General features: G+C 49.4%; 2 protein-coding genes across 5 annotated transcripts; both read right to left on the reverse strand.

Moving 5' to 3' along the window:
* Window positions 1-271: 271 nt before the first annotated feature.
* On the reverse strand, window positions 272-11,356 carry Tex52 (testis expressed 52). The gene is made up of 3 exons (XM_028881492.2): window positions 10,719-11,356; window positions 6,650-7,194; window positions 272-1,685 (listed from the first exon to the last, which is right to left on the reverse strand). The coding sequence occupies exons 1-3, from the start codon at window positions 10,794-10,796 to the stop codon at window positions 1,409-1,411; spliced, it is 900 nt and encodes a 299-aa protein (XP_028737325.2). The 5' UTR covers window positions 10,797-11,356; the 3' UTR covers window positions 272-1,408.
* A 143-nt stretch (window positions 11,357-11,499) lies between these two features.
* Window positions 11,500-23,470, reverse strand: Foxm1 (forkhead box M1). Of its 4 annotated transcripts, none has more exons than XM_037204109.1 (8): window positions 23,361-23,470; window positions 20,471-21,019; window positions 19,372-19,517; window positions 16,857-17,048; window positions 15,292-15,420; window positions 14,337-14,381; window positions 13,742-13,814; window positions 11,500-13,574 (listed from the first exon to the last, which is right to left on the reverse strand). In XM_037204109.1, exons 2-8 carry the CDS (start codon window positions 20,973-20,975, stop codon window positions 12,373-12,375), a joined length of 2,292 nt encoding a protein of 763 aa, XP_037060004.1. In that variant the 5' UTR covers window positions 20,976-21,019; window positions 23,361-23,470; the 3' UTR covers window positions 11,500-12,372. The 4 variants fall into 4 exon arrangements, with proteins under 4 accessions (XP_037060004.1, XP_028737348.1, XP_037060003.1 ...); XM_028881515.2 differs by having other exon boundaries at window positions 13,742-13,811; window positions 19,366-19,517; XM_037204108.1 differs by having other exon boundaries at window positions 19,366-19,517.
* Between the last annotated feature and the right edge of the window lie 13 nt (window positions 23,471-23,483).

The following is a 23,483-nucleotide window of genomic DNA, read 5'->3' on the forward strand; positions in this document are numbered from 1 at the left end:
CCAGGCTTTGGACCTGTGCTGCCTGCACCTGAGTCAGAGAAAACACCTACCGACTGCCTTCTGCCTGCCTCCACTTCAAACCTCGTCTCTGACCCCAGAGCCAATATGCTGAGGCCTTCGGAGTCAACAGTAGCTCAGGTCCAAAGCCCTTAGGCCACTCTCAGCCGACTGCTGCCTTTCTGCAGGGGTCCCTTTGGCCACCATGGCCAGCAGAGTAATGATTCTTGGAAGGCAAGAAGACAGTTTGGTTCAACATAACTCAGTAGTTGATGTTGATTCAAACTTCAGGACTCTGACCCCGAGTAGTTTATTTTAGGTATATTTAAATACAGCACAATTTGGTGAAAATGTTTCTGATGCTCATTAACTCAATCCCCATGTGCACAACAAAGCTTAAGACATGACTACATCAAAACTCCTTGTAAACCACAAGTGACATTTTCCATAAAGATGGGCTCCACGGATTGAGAAAAACAAGTTCATGATAAGGGTATTGGGGAGGATCTGGTATGGTCTCAGCTGCACAGATAGCACAAAGGTCACAAGGCTATTAACCAGTCTTCTGGGCAGAAAACAGGTTATATGTTTCTCCCTTTGAAGAGACAAGCCTGTGTGTTCAACATTCCTGGTTCCCCTAGTGCTTATCTGTGAGCACAAGGACCTCTGTGCCTCCTACACCTTTCACCTTGAATCTCTACTTGTTCCACGCTTGCCCTGCTGAGGAATGGCTGCGTTCCTCAGGCCTAACTCTCCAGCACTATCTGTGACCAAATCCTGCAGGGAGACCTGTGAGCAGTCGTACATATAGTTGGACTACTACAAGCAGTTGTGTTTGGTCTTTGTCCAGATATCAAATAGTCCATGGAGGAGATGGCATTGAGGTTATGTTTTTTGCCTAAGAGGTTTTCTGTCCTCTAACCAATCCCAGTGTTATTGTGAATTGGTTCTGGGAGTAGAGACTTTTTATTTTTTGTAGTGTGATGGGAAGTGAACACAGAACCTCACTCTTGCTAGGCAAGCACTGTACCACTGAGCTATATTCCCAGCCTGCACTTCTTTACCCACATTTCTTACCAGACCTCTTCCTCACCCCAGCACACACACACACACACACACACACACACACACACACACGCCACTCCTTATTCTAATCTTGAGAGCTGGAAATACAGCTGCCCTACCCCCTCTCTCTGCCCCAATCCTCCCATACTACTATGAGTCCGCTAAGGAAAACACAGAACAATTCAGAGCTTCAGTTAATGTCTCCAGGAGCCTGAAACAGAGGTGGTATGAGGCTGGAGGTCAAAAGGTTATTCTGTAGAAGCTAGAGTCCTCAGCCTCCCGGGGCTTCTTGCTGAGGAATGTAGGCTGCTGTGTACCCTGAGCGCTTTTAGACACATCCAGGTCTTCATTTCCAACTTTCCTCTGATGTTTTGGCAGGTCTTGCCTTGGACAGGTAGTGGAGGGGCCTGGCAACCCGGTCCTCTATCAGGGCTTGGTAGTCTTTCACAAGGTCTTTGCTCAGGGGCACAGTGGGCAGCCGAGCCAGTTTCAGGACCTTTTCCTGGTAATGAGGCTGAGGATTTGGACAGGGCCAGCTCCTGCTGAAGTTATTGGGAAGTGGGTTGGGGAGGATCTGGTGGCCCCAAGGCTCAAGCCTTCCACCAGTAGATATGAACCGGGACCTGTTGGGAAAGCAGTTCAGAGACAGCAGAGTCAGGGGAGGGTTCCAGGCGTGACAGGCGAGGTAGGAAGGGCAGGTGGCGATTCCCATCAGCTATTTGGGGATCAGGCTATATACCAAATGGCCTGCATTTGAACTGTGTGTTGTGGCATTAGGAGAGCCATACTGTCTAGCTGCATACCTTTCATCCTTGGGACAGCTGTATAGAATACCTCCTAGAATTTTTGTTACTTATTTTTATTGCACTTACTAATGTTATTATTTTATGTGTGTGAGCGTCGTGCCTGCATGCTGGCATGCACACCACTTGTTAGCCTGGTGCCGGGGGAAGTTAGAAGGAGGTGTCAGATCCCCTTAGTCTAGAGTTACAGACAGCCGTGAGCTATCATCCGGGTGCTGGGAATTGAACTCCGAGCCTCTGGAAGAGCAGCCAGTGCTCTCTCCAGCCCCTCACCTAGAATCTTCTTATAGACGTGTCTGGTGCTAGGGACTGAAGCCAGGGCCTTACACACGCTTGGCAAGCACTCCGGCACTGAGCTACACCCCAGTCCGAGGGCCCTCTCTCTGCTTCCTCCTTTCTTCCTTCCATCTCAGTCTGTAGCCCATGCTGGTCTCCATCTTGAGGTCCTCTTGCCTCCTCCTCCTCCTCCTCCAGAGTGCTAAGATCACAGGTTTCTACCACCAAGTCTGACTCTAGTGCAGGCTTTTATCTAAATTCCAGCCATTCTTCTCATCTCCTCTTTTCTGAGAACGAGGTGCAGATGGAAAGGCCGCTGAAGTCAGCACAGTGTAGCCGGCGACTTCCTCCTGTTTTGGCCTGTAGTATTAAATTGAACAGTAGCAAATTGACTTAAAAACAAAACAACAACATGGTTGAATAGTAGCAGATTTTCTGTGCTTCAACAGGTTTTATGCCTGGTTCAGCAGATATTCCTGTTTGCTGCTTTTGGTTAATTTGAGGGTCTCAGCTGCAGCTAGCTGCACATGGGAACCATGCCAGAAATGTTTTTTGGTTTTGTTGTTTATTGATTACTATTATTAATATTACTACTACTATTACTATTATTAGTGCAGAGATGAAACTTTGAACCTCTTGCATGGTAAATAAGAAGCTATGTTCCTGAGCTATGCCCCGACCCTGTGATATTTTGAAAAGTTCCCCAGGAATCTAGCCAAATATGTACACAAAACCTTGAGTTTCTATCCAGAGGGCCCCTGGGGATTAAGACAGAATCTCCTGTAGCCCAGATCGTGTCTGGTTTATGTGGTGCTGGGCATTGAACCCAGGACTTCATGAATGCTAGGCGAACATTTTATCAACTGAGCTATGCACCCACCCACCCTCTTTTTTGAAAGAAGGTCTCATGTAGCCCAGGCTGGCAACAAACTTAGTATGTAGCCAAAGATGGACTTGAATTCCTGATCCACCTGCCTCAGTCTCTCCCAACTGCCGAGATTATAGGCATGCACCACCATGCCCTACACAATCGTGCATCTTTCTGAAGATGCCTGTATGATACACATTAGTTACCAATAGTCTTCATGTATGGACAGCAGAGAAAGCCAGTGTCCTCAAGGTGACTCATCCCCAAAAGTCACCAACTTTGGGTGCTATATTTTAAAACTTGTGTGTGTATAAACACACATATGTGTAAGATATGTGCGTGTGGTATGTGCAGGGCTGGTGCAGAGGCCGGAGAGTGCTATCAGTGCCCTCCTCTTTCTCTGCCTTACTCCCTTGAGAGGGGCTCTCTCGCTGGGTCTGAAGCTTAACATTTCAGCTAGGCTAGCTGGCCAATGAGCTCCTAGAGTCTGCCGGTCTCCGTCCCCCAACATTGCTGGGGTTACAAGTATGCATGGTTGCGCCCAGCTTTTTCTACATGGGTGTGGGGGAGTCAAACTCAGGTGCTTATGCTTGTGCAGCAATTACTCACCCACTGATTCCTCTCCGTGTGAGTGCCTGTGTGCAGAGCTGGGGTGGAACCTGGCCTCATACATTCTAAACAAGTGTCCTGCCCCTGAGCTGTACTCACAGGCTTCACTGGTTTTTTGCTTTATTTTTAATTAAAAATCCCTGCCTGGAGGTTGTAGTCAGAAGGTTTCTCCGGTCCCGAGTTCCTCTGGTCCCGCCTGGCCCCATGGACCCTCAGCCACTTATAAAATAATCACGCAGAAGCTTATACTATTTACAATTGCATGGCCAATGGCAGGCTTCTGGCTACCTAGCTCTTATAACTTAACACATTTCTATTCATCCATAAGTTACCACGTGGCTGTGGCTTACCGGTATGTTTACATCTTGCTTCTTCTGGCGGCGGCTGGCAGCATCTGCCCCACTCTCCTTTTTTCTCACACTATCTCTCCTGGATTTTCCCGCCTGGCTCCATCCTGCCCTGCCATAGGCCAATGCAGCTTTATTTATCAACCAATCAGAGCAACACATATTCACAGAGTACAGAAAGACATCCCACAGCACTTCCCTTTATCTGTCTAATCAAAAAGGAAAGTTTTCACTGTAACATAGTAAAATTATATGTAACAAACAGTTATCAAGCAAGAATTACAGTACAATATCTAGTCTATTTGTATTTGGCAAAATTAAAGAAAATATTCTATCACCTATCCTATATTTGTGAATCTAAAGTTTCATATCTAATTTATCTCTTCTCAGGAGGTGGTAGCACACACCTTTAATCTCAACACTTAGGAGGTGGGTCTCTGTGAGTTTGAGGCCAGCCTGGTTTACAAATCGAGTTCTAGGAGAGCCAAGGCTACACAAAGAAATCTTGTCTTGAAAAGCAAAACAAACCCTCAAGCTAGGTATGGTGGCACGTACCTTTAATGCTAGTGCTGTGAGTTCCAGGTCAGCCAAGGCTACATAGAGAGACCCTGTCTCAAAAAAAAAAAAAAAAAAAATCTCGCCGGGCTGAAGAGATGGCTCAGTGGTCAAGAGAGCTTAGTGCTCTGAGAAGAGCAGAGTTCAGATCTGAGCTCTGTGTCCGGTGGCTCACAAAAGCCTGTGACCCCAGCTCCAGGGATCTGATGCCCCCTTCTGGCCTCCACGAGCATCTACACACACACACATTCTCTCTCTTCTCTCTCTCTCTCTCTCTCTCTCTCTGTCTGTCTCTCTCTCTCTGTCTGTCTGTCTCTCTCTCTCTCTCTCTCTCTCTCTCTCTCTCACACACACACACACACACACACACACACACACACACACAGTTCCCTCTAATATCTGTCTCTGCTGGGACCACTCCGGCAGGGCCTAGCCATTTCTAGTCCTCTGTAACCTTCTGAAGACCAGACTTAGCCCTGGTTTCTCTGTTAAGCTCTGAGGTGTTTTTATTATCATATATTATACATAACTCATTTCATTGTGTTTTATTCCTGTTTATAACATATTTTAATCGTAGCCACTCTCATTCCCAGGGACCCCCTTCCTCCTCCCAGCTGGTGAGTGACCCGATGTGTTTCACTAGGATTACTTACAGGAGCATGGGCACCTCCGCAGTGGTTCCACCCTTAAAGGAAATGTCTCCCTCCAAGGACTGTCACTGCCTGTTAGCCCTCGGGAGGGAGAGGTGGCGCCTCCCTCATCTCTCCCTCCCCTCCTCCTGGACAAGGTAACATCTAACTTTGGTTCAATTTCTTTCTCCCATCTTTCTTTTCTTTTCTGTGTGGAGGCTAAAATCCAAGGCCCTGAGCATGGAAGCAAGTTCTCCTCCACCGAGCTGCACTCTAAGCTCCTGGTTTGGTTCTCTTACATACTGACAACCTATTTCAGACTTATCCAGTGAGGTAAGTGTCCGTGATCCTCCTTTGCCAATTGACCCTGGAGAAACCAAACCACTTGTCAAAATGATACTCTCTGGACTTAATTCTGACGCCAGGTTTCACTTCTGCTTCCTCTGGTAATAATGGACCTTACTGGCCAGATGTGGTGGCATATGCCTCTAATCCAGAACTTTGGAGGTGAAGGCAGGAGAATCATGAGTTCAAGGCCAGTCTTGGCTACATAAGACTCCAGCTTTAAAGAGGGGGGTGGATTTTCCTGGGGGTTTAATACTCTTGTGCCTCAAGCACGTGATACATTCTGTATTCTCCTTGTTTAAAAAGAGGAAAAGAAGGGGGAAGAGAAAAGAAGAAAGGAAGGGAGGGAGGGAGGGAGGGAAAGAAAGAAGAAAGAGGGAGGGCCTGGAGATAACTCAGTGGTAAGAGCACTGGCTGTTTTCTCAGAGGACCCAGGTTCAATTCCCAGCACTCACATGGCAGCTCACAACTGTCTATAGCTCTAGTTCCAGGGACTCCAACAGCCTTTTCTGGCTTCCTCAGGCACCAGGCACGCCTGTGGTGCACAGACATACATTCAGGCAAAACACTCATATACATAATTTTTAAAAAACTTGAAAAAGAAAAAAATGACAGCCAGGCATGACGACATACATATGTAATCCTAGCACTCAGGAGACAGGCCGGAGAATTGCCGGCCAAGGCCAGCCTGGACCATATAGTGACATCCTGCCTCCACAGAACAAAAGAAATACGACGACACCTACCATCTCACACACACTTGGGTGCTTTGCAGGTATAGTGTGGTTTTGTTGCTGTCTCTTCTATCTTTTGAAGCCAGGGACTAAATTACGTTTCTCAGTAGCCCTAGGCCAAGCAGATGTTAAATTCACATTTTTAGGTAAGTAATGAAGCGCCTTTCCACGGGCTGTCCCCCCACCCTGCCTGCGCCACCTGGCCAGCAACTTTCCGGCAGCAGTGGGGAGTGTGGCCCCATGGCAGAACACTTGTTAGTGCTTGCAAGGCCATGGGTTCCAGCTGCATGAAACAACGTTTCAGGTGACTGTGAGTGGGAAATTTGGAGACGAAAATTAGATACCAGAAACAGGAAGGGAGAGGTGGGGAGGGGGCATGTGAACACCAGCAGGATCACTGCCTGGGAAGCGGGGAGCTTACTTCTTGAAGTTTGGTGGGGGCAGAATATTGCCGTGGGCATCAAGTGGAGGGGCCCTTTGTTCACTTCTCAGCTTGAGTTTCTCCACCTCCTTCAGCTCTCTCACTGTTCTCAGAATCACTTGGTTCTTCCTGTTCGTGTCCACGAAGATGGGGGTGGCACTGATGAAGGTCAGGAAGCTGTGGGGGCCCATCCAGGAGGGCGGAGGGATGGCAGCAGCTGGGAGGCGGTGGGCATCGGAGTAAGTCAAGCTGCGCCAGACATTGCTGTCGTAGGGTTTGTCTGGCCTGGTGGGGAAGGTGGCAGGCAGACGTCCCACATCAAGCCATGCGTGAAAGCCCCAGCTGTGCTGGGCTGCGTCCTTCCAAGGATAGAGCGCCTGGTGATGAACTTTAGACTTCATGTCTGTGTACGGTGGCTGCTTCAGGGCCAGCTTGTGGTAGGGTTGCTGGGTGAAGCCTGGCAACTCCTCTGCCTTGTTAGGCAGGAGGAACTCACGCTGAGTCCAAGTCTGGTAGGTGGGGAAGGATTCTCTGGCGTGGACCATCTAGGGAGACACAAAAGGGAGCCTAGCCTGGCTGTGCCAGCAGAGGAGCAGGATGCTGCAGAGGTGCCCTGCTCTCCTCCGCAGGCACAGGCTGCCAGCCTCCAACCCAGGACTCAGGAGGTAGATGACCTCCACAAGGAGACATCTGTCCGTTCCCACTGTCATCAGGGGTGAGTGTGTGTGTGTGTGTGTGTGTGTGTGTGTGTGTGTGTGTGTGAGAGAGAGAGAGAGAGGGGGGGGGGAGAGAGAAAAGTCAGGAGACAACCTTGGATGCTGCTCGTTTTTTGAGATGGTATCTCTCACTGGTCTAGGAATTATTGGGCCGGCTACACTGACTGGCCATGAGCCATCGAGCGTCAGGAATCCACCTCTCCCAACCCCAACCCCCAGCCCTGGGACTATAAATGTGTGTTTCTATTTGAAACTTTTTATTACCTGAAAAATATTTTTATTTTATGAGTATTTCACCTGCAAGTATGTATACGTACATGTGTGCTTATTACTCTCGGAGGGCAGATCCAGGGGACCCACTGGAGTTCAAATGGCTGTGAGCTGCCATGTAGGTCCTCTGCAAATACTCTTAACCACTGAGCCAGCTCTGTAGTCTCCTGCAGACTTGTTTCTGTGAGTTCTCGGGCTTGAACTCCGGCCGTCACACTGGTATAGCAAGCACTTTACAGGCTGAGGCACTTAAGAACAGCATCAGCACGACAGGCTCTGGAGTCATAGGGGACGCAAGCCTCTGGCACGCTCGCAAGGGGCTGTCTAGATTAACTGAGGTGGAAGGAGCCACGTTAACTCTGACGCCACCAGCAAGCAGAAAGCAAGCTGAGCACTAGCCTTTATCTCCCTGACTGCCACAGACTCCTACCTTGATGGACTACAGGCCTGAACTGTGAGCCACAATAAATCCTTCTTAACTTTGCTATCAGGCATTTTGTTTCAAAGAGACTGGTAACTGCCCCAACGCAGAAGTTACTGTACTGTCCTCCTTATCATTTCCATAGATTTATCAAATCTCAATCTTTTTCCAATTATTACATTCTGACTTTGATTTCCCATTCTCAACTTCTAAAAATTTGTGTGTGTGTGTATATATACACACACACACACACACACACACACACGTACATATATATAAAATAGTATCTTGGGTCTAAAGTTTCTATTTTAAAGTTCTGTGCATGGGTGTCTTGACTATGTGTACATCTGTGCACAGCATACATGTCTGGTGCCAAAGGAGGGCGGGGGGGGGGCACCGAATGCTCTGGAACTGGACTTAGAGACGGTGTGAGCCATCACGTAGGTGCTGGGAGCCTGGGTCCTCTGGAAGAGCAACCAGTGCCCTTAAGCACTGAACCTCTCTCTAGGCCCTACTTGTACTTACATTTTTATTTATTTAGTGTATATGTGAGTTTTGGTGTGAGTGTGGAAGTCAGAGGACCACTTCCGGAGGAACTGAACTTGGTACCAGTTGGTGGCAAATGCCCTAACGCTGTGAGTTCTCACTGGCCCCCACTCTTCACCACACTCTCTTCCATTCTCATGCCCTCATGTGTCCCTGTAGACACATCCTGGCCAGGGGGATGGCCCATGGCAGCCATTCTAGCAACATACTTTCCCCTGATCCTGGTCCCTAAAGGAGGGCCAAGTGGCTTTCCATCCCAGAGTCCTCTTGTTACCTGTTCTGTCCTTGGCACTTTTCCCTCATTTCTCACGGAAAGGCCAGTCAGGTTAGGAAGCATCTAGAATGTTCTTTCCGTACCTTTTCTTTTCTTCCCTCCACGAGACATGGTGCCCCCTTTCCTCCAACTCCATGAGAAAATATCCAGTTCTGCTCTGGCTTGCGTACTTGTCCCTCAAAGGCTGGCGTAAAAGGCCTGGTTCCAGCCTGAGCATTGCCTGGGAGTCGGTAGAACCTCAGGTGGAGGGGCCTCGTGGAAGTTAGGCCCCGGCAGCATGCTTTTAGGGGGGACAGTGGGAGCCAGGACCCTTCCTGCTCTTTGCTTCCGGGTACTCATGAGGTGAGAGGCCTGCTCCGGCACGCTCTTCCTCCGTGGGTGCCTCACAGGTGCAGAGCAGCAAGGCCAAATGACCGCACCCTGAAGGAAGCCTCTACCGTGAGCCCCAGTGGACCTCTCCTCTGAGTTATCACAAGAATTTTGTCACAGCAGTAGAAAACTGACAAAAATGGCAACCAAGTCCCTATTTCAGAGACAGAAAGACCCCGTTACGGTAAGGGATTCACATGGGGTCTCAACCAAGTGGCAGAGTTCGGGTTTACGCTGTGTTCACCCTCAGCATACTTAGCTGTGTGAAACATGGCTGAGAGCTTGTTCAGTCTGACCAGGAGCAGAAATGTCTTTTAAAATGTTCTTCCCTCTCACCCACTCTAGGGCTTTCCTCACTCCAAAACTCCACCAGTTCCGTCAGCATCATCCCCTAAATCCTATTTCTTTAAAATTAAAATCTAGTGCATGTGGGCATACACGCACATGCCATGGCATGCACGTGAAGGTCTGCGGACAGCTTGAAGGAGTCTGGCTTCTCTACCACGTCAGTTCTCGAGACGGATCTCAGGCTGTCAGGCACAACAAGTGTCCTAACCACCCCAGCCATCTTGTTGGCTTGCTGGCATGTTTATTTCCTCCTTCCTCCTTCCTTTTGATTTTGTGAGATAAGATCTCGTGTGTAGCAGATCAGGTGGACCAGGCTGATGAATGCTAAAATTACAGGCATGACTCACTGTTCTATAAGAACACCCCAGAGGAAAGGGCTGAGAGCTGGCTCAAACAAGCCTGTCTATCCCAGGCAAGACAGCCCGCACTAGTAACTCGTGAGGAGGTAGAGGCAGACCTCCACAGGTTTGACAATAGCCTAGCCTACGTGTGAATTTCAACAGGGGCTATATAGGGAGCTTCTGCCTCAAAAATAAACAAAGCCAAACAAACAAATCCAAAACTGGGCATAATGGCACATTATCTATAATACCAGCCCTTGGAAGGTTGAGACAGGGCTATCGCAGGCTGATAGTATCAGGCTAGCCAGGTAGCAAGACTACCTCAACAAAACAACAAACACCCTGGAATCTGAAAATGTAAGATCCCAAATGCAGAAAATCTTATTTTTTCCCCCTGGGTAAAAGCATGGTGTCACAAGCAGAAAATTCCACATTCAACCTTTTTGATCAGCCTCAAATATCAGACCTCCTGAAAATATTGCATGCACAGTCACCTTTAGGCTGTGTATAAGACATCTATGAAACACAGAGGAATCTCATGGTAAGTTTTAGGTCCCTCCCCAAGATAGTTTATGACATACATCCAAACACTTTAATCCAAAATTAAATCCCAAAGCTAAGAATATTTCTGGCCCCAGTTGCTTTAGATAAGACCTCTTCAACCTGTGCTAGCCAGGCTCCTCCTCCTGGCTATTATAGGATGAAGGCATAAGTTTGTGTTCCCGGAAGCCTGCTGCTCAGGACAACCTGAAAGTCGGGCTTGCAGAGTTGGGCCCCACTCTACCTGCAGGAAAGGCTCCCTGACATGAGATACATCTTTCACGGATGGCCTTTGGGGTGATCTTTTCCAGCTGCTGGCCATTCTTCCTCTGAGCCACAGAGCCAGGAGGGGAGGCTTTGGGGAAAAGCCCTTTCTGGTACCATTGTTTGCTGCTAGGGTTGCTATGGTGATGCTTCCTGAGTGGTGCTGCTGGGAGGAGGCTCTCGCCTGTCCTGGGAGGCTCTTCAGTCCCTGATGCTTTCCTGGTGAGGTAGGGAGGGGGCAGTGCTGTCAGTTCTGGTTACAAAATGTGGTAACAGGAGCTGCTTCCAGGAGGACCTTGCCTGGGAGGCTTGAGGAAGAGGAGGAAGCAGGCAGGTTCCCAGGCTTGGGGCCCGGATAGAAGTGGTAATGAGACACCTGCAATGGCCCAGCTTTCACCCGAATGTTGAAGGGACTGGGAGGGGAGGGGAGGACTACAGTGCTGTTGTAACTTGAGGAATCAACAGGGGCCCAAGTCAGATTCTGGCCCCACAGGAGGTCTGGAGGTGGCAGGAAGAGGTGGACAGTGCAGGGGAACAGCAGGAAAACTGGACTTTGTGGGAGACAGGATCTCACGTACCTAGACTGGCTGATCCTCCTGCCTCCACCCCAAGGGCTGAGATTATAGGCATGAACCACCACACCAGACAAAACTAGCAATTTCTGAGTCAGAAAAGGGCGTGGGAGGAACATCTGTGCAAGGCCTTGCCCACCATCTCCAGTCTCCACCATCACCCTCATTCAATTCCTCGAGACCAGCAGTGCAGTGCCACCCTGGGTTTTATTCAGTAGGTAGGTACAGTAGTGTTCTTGTGCTAGCTTGTGTATTGGAGCCTAGGGTGGCTCTTTGCAAAGCTCAGGTACAAGCTAAGGAAGCCAGGCAGGTCAGGGGTCACTTCTTTGTCTCAGGCCTCAGCCTGAGCTCTCAATGCTAGATTCTCTGGCATGATTAGGAACACTATCAGAGAAACAAACACCAACAGGACTCACGCGAGACCCCACGCTTTGCTTCAGGCACACCCACCCCCTACACCCAAACCCAACAGGCTTTTACACCAGGATTTCTTCCTGCAGGACCACTGGCTTGGAAACACGGGGGTGTCAGGAAAGGGCAGTAAGCGGGATCCTGGCAAGCCAACCTGTATGTCTAGATGCCTCCAGCAGAACCCACGAGTGTGCAAGAAACTGACCGCAGGTCCTTTCCCCAAAGGCCACAAGCAGGAGCAAAGTGTAAGCCGGGCTACCCTCCCCACCCCTGGCAGTCTCTAGAGAACGAGCTACGGAAATACGCTTACATTTATAATTAGAGGACAATCTGGGGACTTTACGCCGTTTGCCAGGGCTCTCCTGCCAGAGCAGCGGATGACTACTGGGCACTTCCTGACCATCACTGCTTTTGTCACGCCCACCCTCCGGTGACCGGCAGAGAGTGGAAGACTCAGACGCCCTGGGAGACCCCACTGCACGCACAGGTCCCAGCAGTGGCTTAGATGTGACTACTGTCTTGGCATAATTAGGTAAGGGGCACAGCTCAGCCCTGCCTGCTAGCTTCCCTCAGAGGGCTCGGGGTACACTGAGCCTTGCACTATCCAGCCACACAGGGGGGCAGCTTGAGTGGCAAGGGCAAGGCCTTGCTCTACCGCAGCTCAGGGATGAACTGAGACCAGTTGATGTTGTCAGGGCCTAGAGGATCCTCCTCCAGGCCAGGGAAGCTGATGTCTAGAAGGATCTTGCTGAGACTGTCATTCATTGTGTCCAAGACCAGGCCTTCTGTGACAGAACGGTTGGCTGAAAGGCTGGGGACCTGTGGCTCAGGGGAGCCTGGCTTGGGGACCTCCAGATGTGGAGGCGGAGAGCTGCTAAAGGGGTCAGAGGCAAGGTCAAAGGGTTCTGAGTTGAGGAGCTCTCGGGGTGAGTCAAAAAGGGGAACACTTTTCAGAGGTGTGGTGTTCAGCTCCATCAGCCCCAGGGAGTCAGGCAAGGGGCCAAAGGCGCCCTGGGGGGTTCGTACTGGGCTGAAATCTAACCCCCCAACTTTGGCTGGGGGTGTGAGCCTCCAGGACTCAGGGGTTCTGGAGAGTACAGACTTGCTAGGCGTGGAGGAGATGGGCAGCGTCTCCTTGACAGGGGTCTTGAAGGGCCCTCCCTCCTCCTGAGGGCAGCTGAGCTGGGGTGCAGGCTCTGAAGACTCTGCTAGGAGCAGGGGCCCCATGGCTGGTTGTACTGTGTTGGGGTCCTCCGAGTAGAGCAGTTCAGGCTCCTCCAGACAGGGCGGGCGAAGGTGCTGCTTCCTCCGCGACCGGCTCACCTCCCTCTTCTCTCTCCGCTTAGTCACCAGCATTTCTGAGACACACCGGGCTGGGGATCGGAGCCCACAATAGGACTTCTTGGGCTTTGGGGTAGGAGAGCAGGAAGAATCTTCCCAGGAATTGGACAGTTCCTCTTTCAGTGATGCACATGGAGAGGGCCACTCTTCCAAGGGAGGGCTCTCCACTTTGATAGGCCTCTCTAAGTGCGGCAAGTCCTCCCCAGGCTGGATTTCTTCCTCCTTAATGGACTGAATAGGCAGCAAAGGCAATAGCCCTTCTTCAAGCAGGGGTTTCTCCTCCTTCACTGGCCCTGCAGCAGGAAGTGGGGCTATCCCTTCGTTGGCTAGCAGTACTTTGGGTGCAATTCGGACTCGCTTGCTGTGACGGGCGAGCTCCGAGCTCATAAGTGAAGCTGCCAGAGGCAACGGCACCTTCACTGAGGGCTGCAACACCAGAGACTGGTTCACTGGGAACTGGATGGGCACCAGGTACGAGCTGACCCGTGGGAGCAGTGGCTTCATCTTTCGCCCTAGGAAGAAGCAGGAGAAATCAGAGGTAGCAAAGCTGGGGGTCCACTACTCCCCACTCCAGGACAGCCAGTTAACTATGGCTCAGATCCTTTAAGTTGGCGACATAACCTGAAGACAGGCCCCAGAACCAGGACTGGGCAGGTCTGAGGCCGACTCTCATACTCACGTGCGCCCAGCGGGAGTTCACTTTTGATGGTCACATTTCTACGGAGCTCAGGATTGGGTCGTTTCTGCTGCTGCTTATGGGGAGAAAGAAACCTGGGCTAGTAAGGTGAGGGGAGAGCGGAGAACCCCACCAACTTGAGCTGATGCAATTGGCATCAATGCAATAAACAACCAGAAAGAATCCAACAACCCAGAAAGAAAAGGCTAGTTTGAATGACGGATGGGGGTAAGTACAATCTGTCAAGCCATGCTAGGGGAAAAGTGGACAGCAACAGACATATGAGGACAGGACAGTGCGACACCTACCCATGATCCTCACCACCCCCTGGGAACGCAACAGCTATCAGAGAGACAAAGAAAAGGCAGGCTGAGAGAACAGGCCCACGCCATGCACTTGTCCTTGCAGTGGCCGGTCCTGCAGTGCCCACTTTGCTCTGCTCAGTACACCACACCTTTGTGGTGCTGTGTTTAGGGCTAGCAGCCACGGGGCCGAACACAGTCCCCTCCCCACATCACAGCTTCTCTGCCCACTAAAGCCATGCTGAGCAGTGAAGGGAAGTAAGGCCAAGCCCCGAGCCAGAGGAAAAGAATCTTACTGATTCCAAGTTTTCGGGCGATTGTGGAGACCCTGGTTCCAGTGGCTGGTGGCGGCCAGGCATCGAGGGAGAGAAACGAGATGAAGTTACCACCAACGTGGTCAGTCTACCCAGACTAGGAAGAAACCTATTTGATGGGTGCCAAGGGACACCTCGGGTAATGGTCCCTTCCAGAAGAACAGGACAGCAACAGCATCCTTGTGGGCACTCACAAGTTCCCAAAACAACTTTTTTCCTGCAAACATGTTCCTGTGGCTCCATTTCTGGTCTCTAGACTTAGAGAAGGGGTTCTTTGGAGCAAGACTGAAAATACAAATTACAGGGCTGGAGAGGTGGCTCAGCGGATGAGACAGATTGCTGTGTAACACAAGGATCTGAGTTCAGACCCCAGCACCTACATTAAACAAAACAGAGCCGGGGCGGCCATGCATGTGCTTGGAACCCCAGCACTATGAGGGCCGGGTGCAGACAGACGGATTGATGGGGCTCGCTGACAACCAGCATGGCTCCAGTTTCAATGAGACCTCATCCCAAGGAAACGAAGAAAGGTAGAAGAGGACCCCCAGTGTCCTCCTCTACATGTGCACTGACATGTGTGCGGACAGACGCCCTCCCCCCAATCACCAGGCCCATCCCAGATTCGCTGATCAGAACCCCAAGTTACAGACCTGGAAGCTGTACAGTAACAACTGTCTACTTACAGGGGAGTTAGAGAGACTCCTCTATTTTGGACCAGAACAGTTCTCCTTGTGCTCGGGTCTAGTGCAAAGGAGTGTCATTCGGTATCTGTCACCTGAGTTCAGGGCGTTAACAGTCATTAATTATGCAAGTCATTAACGGGCTGACTGGCTTCTAGCTCTCTCTCAATCAGAGAACGTCAGCAGGAACACTGCTCCTTTCCAGAAGGCTCTATAACCAACAACTCTGGCTCTCTAGAAGAAACAGGAACAATCACCTTAAACACTTGGTCCAACGTCAAGTAGCGATTGGCACTTGGGTGAATGGTCCAGAAAGAGACCTTGCCGTTGGCAGATGTCTCCCGAACAAACATGTCATGGAGAGAAAGGTTGTGACGGATAGAGTTCTGAAAGACAAAGATTAGCAGTTCAGTTAGCTTGGGAAACATCACCTTGGAGTGAACTGGGGAAGGCGGGGGGTCTCCCACTGTGTTCAACAGAGACTATGCTCAGGGTCCTTGCAATCTCCCCTGTTGGCACTTCCCTTCCTGATACGCCACACCGCAGAGCTAACCTCAGACCTACACCCCTCCAGCTGGTTATAAAAACAACAAACCTGTTAACAACAAAAAACAGATCAAGCCTATTTCCAGGCTCTTACGGTCGTGGCCTGGAAGTTTCCCTCTCTATTCCTGCTCTCGATCCCAGTGCAGGACTAAGATGAAAAGAACCCCGAAAAGGAGCTTTACACCTGCAACTTCTGCCTCATCACCTGAGTGGGAAGATGGAGACAGACAAAGCCGGGGAGCCAAGACCCCCGTGTTTTCCCTTTGGCCTCACAAGTGAGAAGACTGCCATCCACTGCACAGTCCACAGAGAAACACTGAAGGTCAGGAGCAGCAGCAGGAAAAAACTATCTCCATGCCTGGATATGGTGGTGTACACCCATTTCCCAGTACTTAAGATGAGGCAGGAAGATGCAGAGTTCAAAGCTAGTCTGGGTTACTCGGAAAGATCCTACCTCAGAGATTGGAAATTTGATTTTAGAGATCCAGGAACATGCCAATGTGAGAATCAAGTACAAGTGAAGCATTGCTACCCGTGGCCAGGTGTCAGGCAGCCCAGGTGTCTGTCAGGCAGCCCAGCTATCTGCACTGCAGACACCACAGGACAGGCTGCAGAGAGGACGTGAGGCCATACTCTGGTTCAAGCAGGAGTCAGACATCATTGTTTGTGGCAAATCCCACTTCAAATCCGGGCTCTTGTGCACACCAGGTAAGTACTCTGCCACTGAGCTACATCTCCAGCCTGGCAAATCCCATTCTACTCAAGCTTTTCAATGCAATGCAAGGGACTGAAAAGTGGGTAAAGGTATCTACCTGCTGCCAAGCCTGAGCTCAATCCCAGAACTCCCATTGAGAGACAGCTCTAACAAACTGTCCTCTGCCCTTCACAGGCCTGCCATTCCCAAGCAAATAAGTGAATGCATGCGCGCACGCACAAACTTTCTGGTTCTGACACGATTTGTGAGCATCTGAACCCCGATGTATGAGATGAAAAACAGGACAAACCTGCCCAGGTGGGCATGGTAGCACACATTTGCAATCCTACCTACTCCTGAGGAAGACTGTAAGTTGGAGGTCAGCCTAGAGCATGTAGTGAGACTGTCTCAAAACAAGACAGAAAAAGAAAAGGCCCTGCCCACTAGATGTTCCAGGAAATTGATCTTGGGGGCCAGGAGGCTCATAGTTTTTTCTTATTTTTCACTAAGACACAATCTGAAGCAAAGAGTGAGAAACAGTTATACCAGAATGACCTTGGCATTGGCTATGGGACATAATACCTTCCAGCCTGGCTTGGCAATGTGCTTAAAGTAGGGGAAGTGGTCCTCGATCCAAGTGTAGATATCCTTCAAGGTCATACGCTTTCTCTCAGTGCTGTTGATGGCAAATTGTATCATGGCCATGTAAGAGTAGGGTGGCCTCTCCGACACAGAGTCCTGCCAAGACGTGGATGCTCCCGAGGGCTCCTCAGCCTGTGCAGTTCACGAAGCCAAAGGGAGAGAACAGAGAATGACACAGTGGAGTTCATGAGAACCATTCCCTACCCCCAGGCCGTGGAGAAGTGGTTCTCAACCTTCCAATGCTGTGACCCTTTAATACAGTTTCTCATATTGGGATGACCCCCAACCATAAAATTATTTTGTTGCTACTTTTTATCAGTAATTTTGCTACTGTTATGAATCATGATGTAAATATCTGGTATGCAGGATATCTGATATGCGACCCAAAGGGGTCATGACTCACAGGTTAAGAACCACTGTTCTAGACTAAACTAAAAACAAGCTTTCCCCCTCCTCCCGAGATAGGGTTTCTCTGCAGGGCTATACAAAGTTCAGGAACTCACTCTGTAGACCAGGCTGGCCTTGAACTCACAGAGATCTGCCTGCCTCTGCCTCCCAAGTGCTGAGATTAAAGGCACTTGCCACCTCTGCCCAGGAAAACAAACTTATTTGAGACCACTATTTCATAATGGAATTAAAGTGTACCGTCAGTGTCCAGGCAGATGTTAGTCAAGGCCCTAACCAATTAGGAACTGACTGACTCCCTTCCAACCTTTTCCAGAAGATAAGCTGCCTGCTAAGAAGCCGCCTAGATGCTGGAGACATGGCTCAGTTGGTACAATACTTGCCTAACATGCATGAAGGCCTGGGTTTGATCTCCAGCACCACATAAAAAATGGGTTGTGGTGGCACATGTCTGTAATGTCAGCACTAGGGAGGTGAGGGCAGGATGATCAAGAGCTCGAGGTCATCCTCAGCTACATAACCTTTTCTAAGCTAGCCTAGGCTACATAATAAGAGCCCTGTCTCAAAAACAAAAACCAAGAGGAGTCTCTTCCAGTAGATACTCTAGCTGGAGTCCACACAGTGATTTGTCTGAACCCATGCCTATTTTCAGACTTGCAGGTCCAAGGAATTAAGTCTCAGTTTCAGTTGTAGTCCCGATGAGCTATAAGCTCATCCTGTTTCAGTGGTCGTATAGAAGAAACAGTCAAAAGTGTGGGACAAATGCTTTCAAAGGACACATTCGATGTTTTAGACAAATATCTGATCATTCAGTTTAAAAATCTGAGCTGTAACTTTACAAGTACAAATGTATAAGTATACAGTTCAATTAACACAAATACAAATTCCTATCGAATTCACTTTGCTATTAATATTATAGTGTATCTCCTAATAAAACTGTCTATCAATGATGCTACACTCAAATTCATACTGTTAAAAATCCAAATGGGGTGCTGGAGAGATAGTTCAGCAGTTAAGAGCACTGGCTTCTCTTTCAGAGGACCTGGGTTCAATTCCCAGCAGCCACATGGCAGCTCACTACTGTAACCCCAGTTCCAGGGACCTGACACCCTCATACAGACATACATGCAGGCAAAGCACCAATGCATATGAAATAAAATTAAGTATAAAGAAAAATCCAAATGGATTATCATTTCCTAAATATCTACTAAGGGCTATTAAGCCCAGGATATTCAACCCAGAGCTAGAGAAATATAACATAAGACAGGAACCTGCCAACCAAGAGCCATAGATGGAGACAGTTAAGAGATCCCAGAGTGTAAAGTAATTCAAATGTCAGAGCTGGGTGTGGTAGCACACAGTTGTAATCCTAGCTACTCAAAAGACTGAGACAGGAAGATCCAAGCAAGGTCAGTTTTAGCCAGACCCTACCTCAAAGTAAAAATAAAAAAGGGTTGGAAATGTAGCTTAGTGACAGTCTTCTGTTTGCTTGTTGTTTTTTCGAGACAGGGGTTCTCTGTGTAGCCCTGGCTATCCTGGAACTCACTCTGTAGACCAGGCCTGACTCTGCCTCTCATTAAAGGTGTGTGCCACCACTTCCCAGCTAGTGGTCTAGTCTTAGTAGTGGTCTAGTCTTACATACTATATTCAAGGCCTTGGGTTCACTCTCCAATACCTCCAAAAATTTTTTTTTAAAGAAAAATTACATAGAAAAGCACTAAGTAGTGTCAATAAGAGAACCTGGATGTTCTGTTCCAGCAGCTCCTTGATCCGTTTCCCTTCTTAGAAATCCCCTGCACGGGGCTGGAGAGATGGCTCAGGGGTTAAGAGCACTAGCTGCTCTTCCAGAGGTCCTGAGTTCAATTCCCAGCAACCACATGGTGGCTCACAACCATCTGTAATGAGATCTGTTGCCCTCTTCTGGTCTACAAGCATACATGAAGGCAGAACACTATATACATGATAAGTAAATAAATCTTTAAAAAAAAAAAAAAAATCCCCTGCACTAGTTTTGATTTCTGTAATGAGTGACAGAACAGTTCACCTTAACCTGATTCTGCTCCAGGTGACAATTCTCCTTCTCTTCCATCTCCTGCTTAATGTTGCGGGGGCTCAGTCCATCAGAACTCATCTTCCCAAGCCACTGGATATTGGTTAAGCTGTTGTCCAGCGTGCAGCCTGCTGCTTCGCTGCCAGCTACAAGGAAAACAACCCAAGACTTCATTAGCAGTCTCTCAGATGCCCTGAAGCGCCATCAAAATCGATGATGGTGATAACCTCTCCAAGACCCACATTCTTAGGGGCAGGGAACACAATGGTAAATTGTTGTGGCTGTAAGTTATTCTGTTCCATGATGGACTTGAGAAATCCAGGAGCAACGAACTACATTTCAATGAACCAGATGGAACCTTAGGCATTTGTCAAGGCAACTTTTGGATAACTACACTTTTCTTCCCCAGGCTCCAGTTTATTCCTTTAAGATGGAGATTTACTTCCTTATAGGTTGTGGTGGTCTGAATAAGAATGGCCCTATATGCTCATATATTTGAATGCTTAGGCACCAGTGAGTGGCACAAAGGATTAGAAGGATTAGGAGATGTGCGTGGCCTTGTTGGAGGAAGTGTGTCAGTGGGAGTGAGCTTTTAAGTTTCAAAAGCTCGTGCCAGGCCCAGGTTCTCTCTCTCTCAGACCAGATCAGGATGTAGCTCTCAGCTACCGCTCCAGTGCCAGCCTAAACGCTGCCATGCTCCCCACCATGATCATAGTGAACTAAACCTCCCAAACCGTAAGCCAGCCCCCAGTTAGATGCTTTCTTTCCTAAGAGTTGCCTTGGGCATGGCGTCTCTTCACAGCAACAGAACAGTGACTAAGACACAAGTCAATACAAAGAGTAAATCAAACCAGCCAACCAACCAGCCAATCAACAAATCTTTTTCCAATAGAAAGAGAGCGATGGGAATGCTACATTATTGTAACCCTTTCAACAGTGCCCAGATGGTCAGCTCAAAGTTTTGGGATAAAGAAAAGCAAACCTTTGCCTTGGTCCCTCCTAGATTCCTGTCCATTACAGACATCAGGATCAGACTGCAGGCAGCCTTGCCAGTGAGAAAGGGCAGCCTCCACAACCCTCCGCCTTGCAGACCACATACCACAGCTTTCCTGTCTTTGCCTTGGAAGGACTCCAGGCGGCTTGGGAACAGGCGCACCCTTAGCTGCTGGCTTCGGTCCCAACGTCTCGGTGATCACTTCTGTCTTCCTGGAATCATTGCTGGTTTGGGCTTGAGGCTGGGGACCAGGAGGGTGAGATGAGGTTCCCCCAGAGCTGATGAGGATGAACTTGTTGGGTCCACTGCTACCACTCTCTTTCCCTTTGGCAGTTAGTGCTGTGATGATGCTCTGGATATCGGCATTGTTGGGGATGGCCACCACTTGTGTGTTGGGCATGGTGGGGTGATTGATAATCTTGATTCCAGCTGGAAACTTGCAAGAACTGGACTCTGCCACCTCCTGGGAGGCCTGTGCTTGAGTAGGCTCCTGCTGGGCAGGGAGTCTCTTGGCTTCTTCCTCTGATGCTTCACCTGGGGCATTTTGAAGAGGAAGGGGTAGCCTCCGTCTTTTGAGAATCAGTGGCCGACGGGGGCTGGTTCTCATCATGAAGCTGTGCTCTCACTCTCCATTGAGAATCACAAGCATTGACCCTGCAGAGGGCAAGGAGAAGCTTCGTATCACAAACCTGCTGAGCTGAGACAAACTGGAAGTGGTCCTTTGCATGTATGGCCAAAAGCAGAAGCTCAGAGGCCCAAGGGGAATGCTGCCTGGACCTCTGTCAAGCCCTCAGACAATAAGACAGTAGCTGGGTTTGTTGTATCCTTGTAAGAACCTACAAGGTTCAAGGCCACCCTCTGCCAGACAGTGAGTTCAAGGTCACCATGTCTCAACAAAACAAAACAACAACAACAAAACCCCAAATAAAGCCCTACTACTGAGCAAGGAAAGCTAAAAATTACAGCAAATGAGCCATTCAAGAGAGGAATTCGGGATTGAATTAGAGTCACTGATCCTGGAAGCTTAAGGAAGTTTGGCCAGGTCAGGGGTATAATATAATAATATAGCTTAGTGACAGAGAGTTTGCTTAGCTTGCGCAAGGCTCTAGGGTCAGTTCCCAGTACTTCAAAAAAGCAAACAAACAAAACACCAGATTGTCTGGGGTTGGCAGGACGGCTCAGTGAAGTCGCCTGCTGTAAGCCTGACACCTGAAATCAGTCCCTGGAACCACAATGGTGAAAGGGGAGAACCAACTCCTGGATGCTGTCCAGCCCCCACATCTGTGCTGTGGCATGTGGGCGCCCTCCCAAGAAACATGTGAAAACATTTTTTTAAAATGTGTGGTCAATGGAATAAGTGAGAAGACATCTGTAACAATGTGGAAATGCTGCCACAGTCCCCTAGAATTAACGACTACAGAAAGGGATGAAAGACCAGAGAATGGATGGACAAGGGGTGACTAGGCATCCTGACAAAACCCTGATCCTGCCACCCATTCTTTGATAAAGCCTTGGCACATTTACATCTGCAGGTCACAGGTTCAGTCAGAGGCACCTGTGAAATCCCCCCCTCGCCTGCAAGATCTCAAAGGGGAGAAACTTCCCTATTTAAGGCCCACAGCAAAGCTGTTCGGTCCTTTATTTCACATTTCCAGTACTGGTGATTGAACGCAGGGACTCTACTACCGAGCTATATACCCCAGTACCCTTTTTTGGGAGGAGACATAGTCTCTTCTAGCCTGGGTTGGTCTCAAACAATGCAGCTGACCTTACAGTTCTGACTCTCCTGCCTCCACCTGCTAGAATCACAGGTGTGGCCACAATGCCAAGTTTTTGTGGTGCTGGGGAATGAACCTGGGGCTTTGTGGATGCTTGGTAAGCGCTCTACAATAAAATCCCCAGTTCTCTTGCATTAATTAAAAAAAAAAGGAAACCCAAAAACTTCTAGAATGGCACCAAGAGCTCTTAACCACTGAGCCATCTCTCCAGCCCATTACGTTAATTTTTTAAAGTGTATTTCCTTTCAAAATCTGCAAAACATTTGCACACTGACACCTCAGTACTTGCAAGTATTTATGGCATTTTAGCTTTTTAAGTATGTTACTTTATATACCCTAATTTTCTGCTTCAAAAGTAAGATTGTAACACCCATCTCCTGCCTACTAAAATGTGCCATCATTAATATGCTCCAGTTGGCTTTTATTTTTGAGACAGAGTCTCATGTAGCCCAGGCTGGCTTTGAACTGCTGATAATTTGGCCTCCGCCTTTGTAAATGCTGAGATTACAGGCGTTTGCCACCATGCCTGGCTATGTATGCTAAAGGCTTTGAAATGCTAAGGAAGTAGTTTTTTCTTTAGAAGAAGCATTTCATAGATTTTTATAGATATATATAATAACTTATTAAGTTATTGAGGTCCTTTGAGAAACAGAGAAACCAGCTGTCTTTTTTTTTTAAGGACACCTGCCAAAAAAGGATTACACATTTTTGACATTTGCCAGCTGCTTAGAGTTCTCAGGTCCCTTCCACCCTGTGGCTTCCTTTCCTTTATATTTCGTTTTCTCTACCTTCAAATCTCAGTTTTCATTTTGCTTCACATTGCGCCCCACCCCAATCAAGTAGCAGACACCCCCGCCCCCACCGGGTATTTCTCTTTGACCAGTCTCATTCCTAATATTCCCAGTGCCTTCTAACCGGACGGGACTCGCAGTCACCCCGCGGACCCCATTCTCCACCCTGAACCGGGAACCTTGCAACACTCAGCTCGGATCCCGCCCTGCAACAGGGCTGACTGCGTGTGCGGACTCCGAGGGCACGTCTGTCCCCTGGGTGCCCGGGGTGCTCGGAGAACGCGGCGGGAAGGCCGAGCTGGCCGCTCAGACTTTCTTCCCGGCGGTCCCCAACACCCCCTCGCGCCCGGCAGCCCCGGCAGTCCCGGCTCCCAGCCCCTCCCCTGGCCCGGCCCGACCCGGGACTTCCTTCTGCACCCCACTCACCTCACACGCCGCGGCTGCTCCACGCGGGGCCGAGGCAGGCCCGGGCGGCGGGTCCCGGAGGGACGGCCTGGCTGGGGAGCCCCGGGGCGGGGTGGGGGTGAGCCCGGGCCGGGGGTGGGTCCC

The sequence above is a fragment of the Peromyscus leucopus genome, chromosome 3, assembly GCF_004664715.2.
Source record: "Peromyscus leucopus breed LL Stock chromosome 3, UCI_PerLeu_2.1, whole genome shotgun sequence".
NCBI lineage: Eukaryota > Metazoa > Chordata > Mammalia > Rodentia > Cricetidae > Peromyscus > Peromyscus leucopus.

Coding starts and splice junctions, on each gene's coding strand:
- Tex52 (XM_028881492.2), bottom strand. CDS start 10,796: ATGGCCAGCAGCTGGAAAAGATCACCCCAAAGGCCATCCGTGAAAGAT. Junction 7,195..10,718: donor TCAGGGAGCCTTTCCTGCAG/GTAGAGTGGGGC, acceptor GTGTCTCCCTAG/ATGGTCCACGCCAGAGAATC. Junction 1,686..6,649: donor CCCCCACCAAACTTCAAGAA/GTAAGCTCCCCG, acceptor CTTTCCCAACAG/GTCCCGGTTCATATCTACTG.
- Foxm1 (XM_037204108.1), bottom strand. CDS start 20,975: ATGATGAGAACCAGCCCCCGTCGGCCACTGATTCTCAAAAGACGGAGG. Junction 19,518..20,470: donor GCAAAGACAGGAAAGCTGTG/GTATGTGGTCTG, acceptor TTTTCCTTGTAG/CTGGCAGCGAAGCAGCAGGC. Junction 15,421..16,856: donor TTGCCAAGCCAGGCTGGAAG/GTATTATGTCCC, acceptor TTTGTCTTTCAG/AACTCTATCCGTCACAACCT.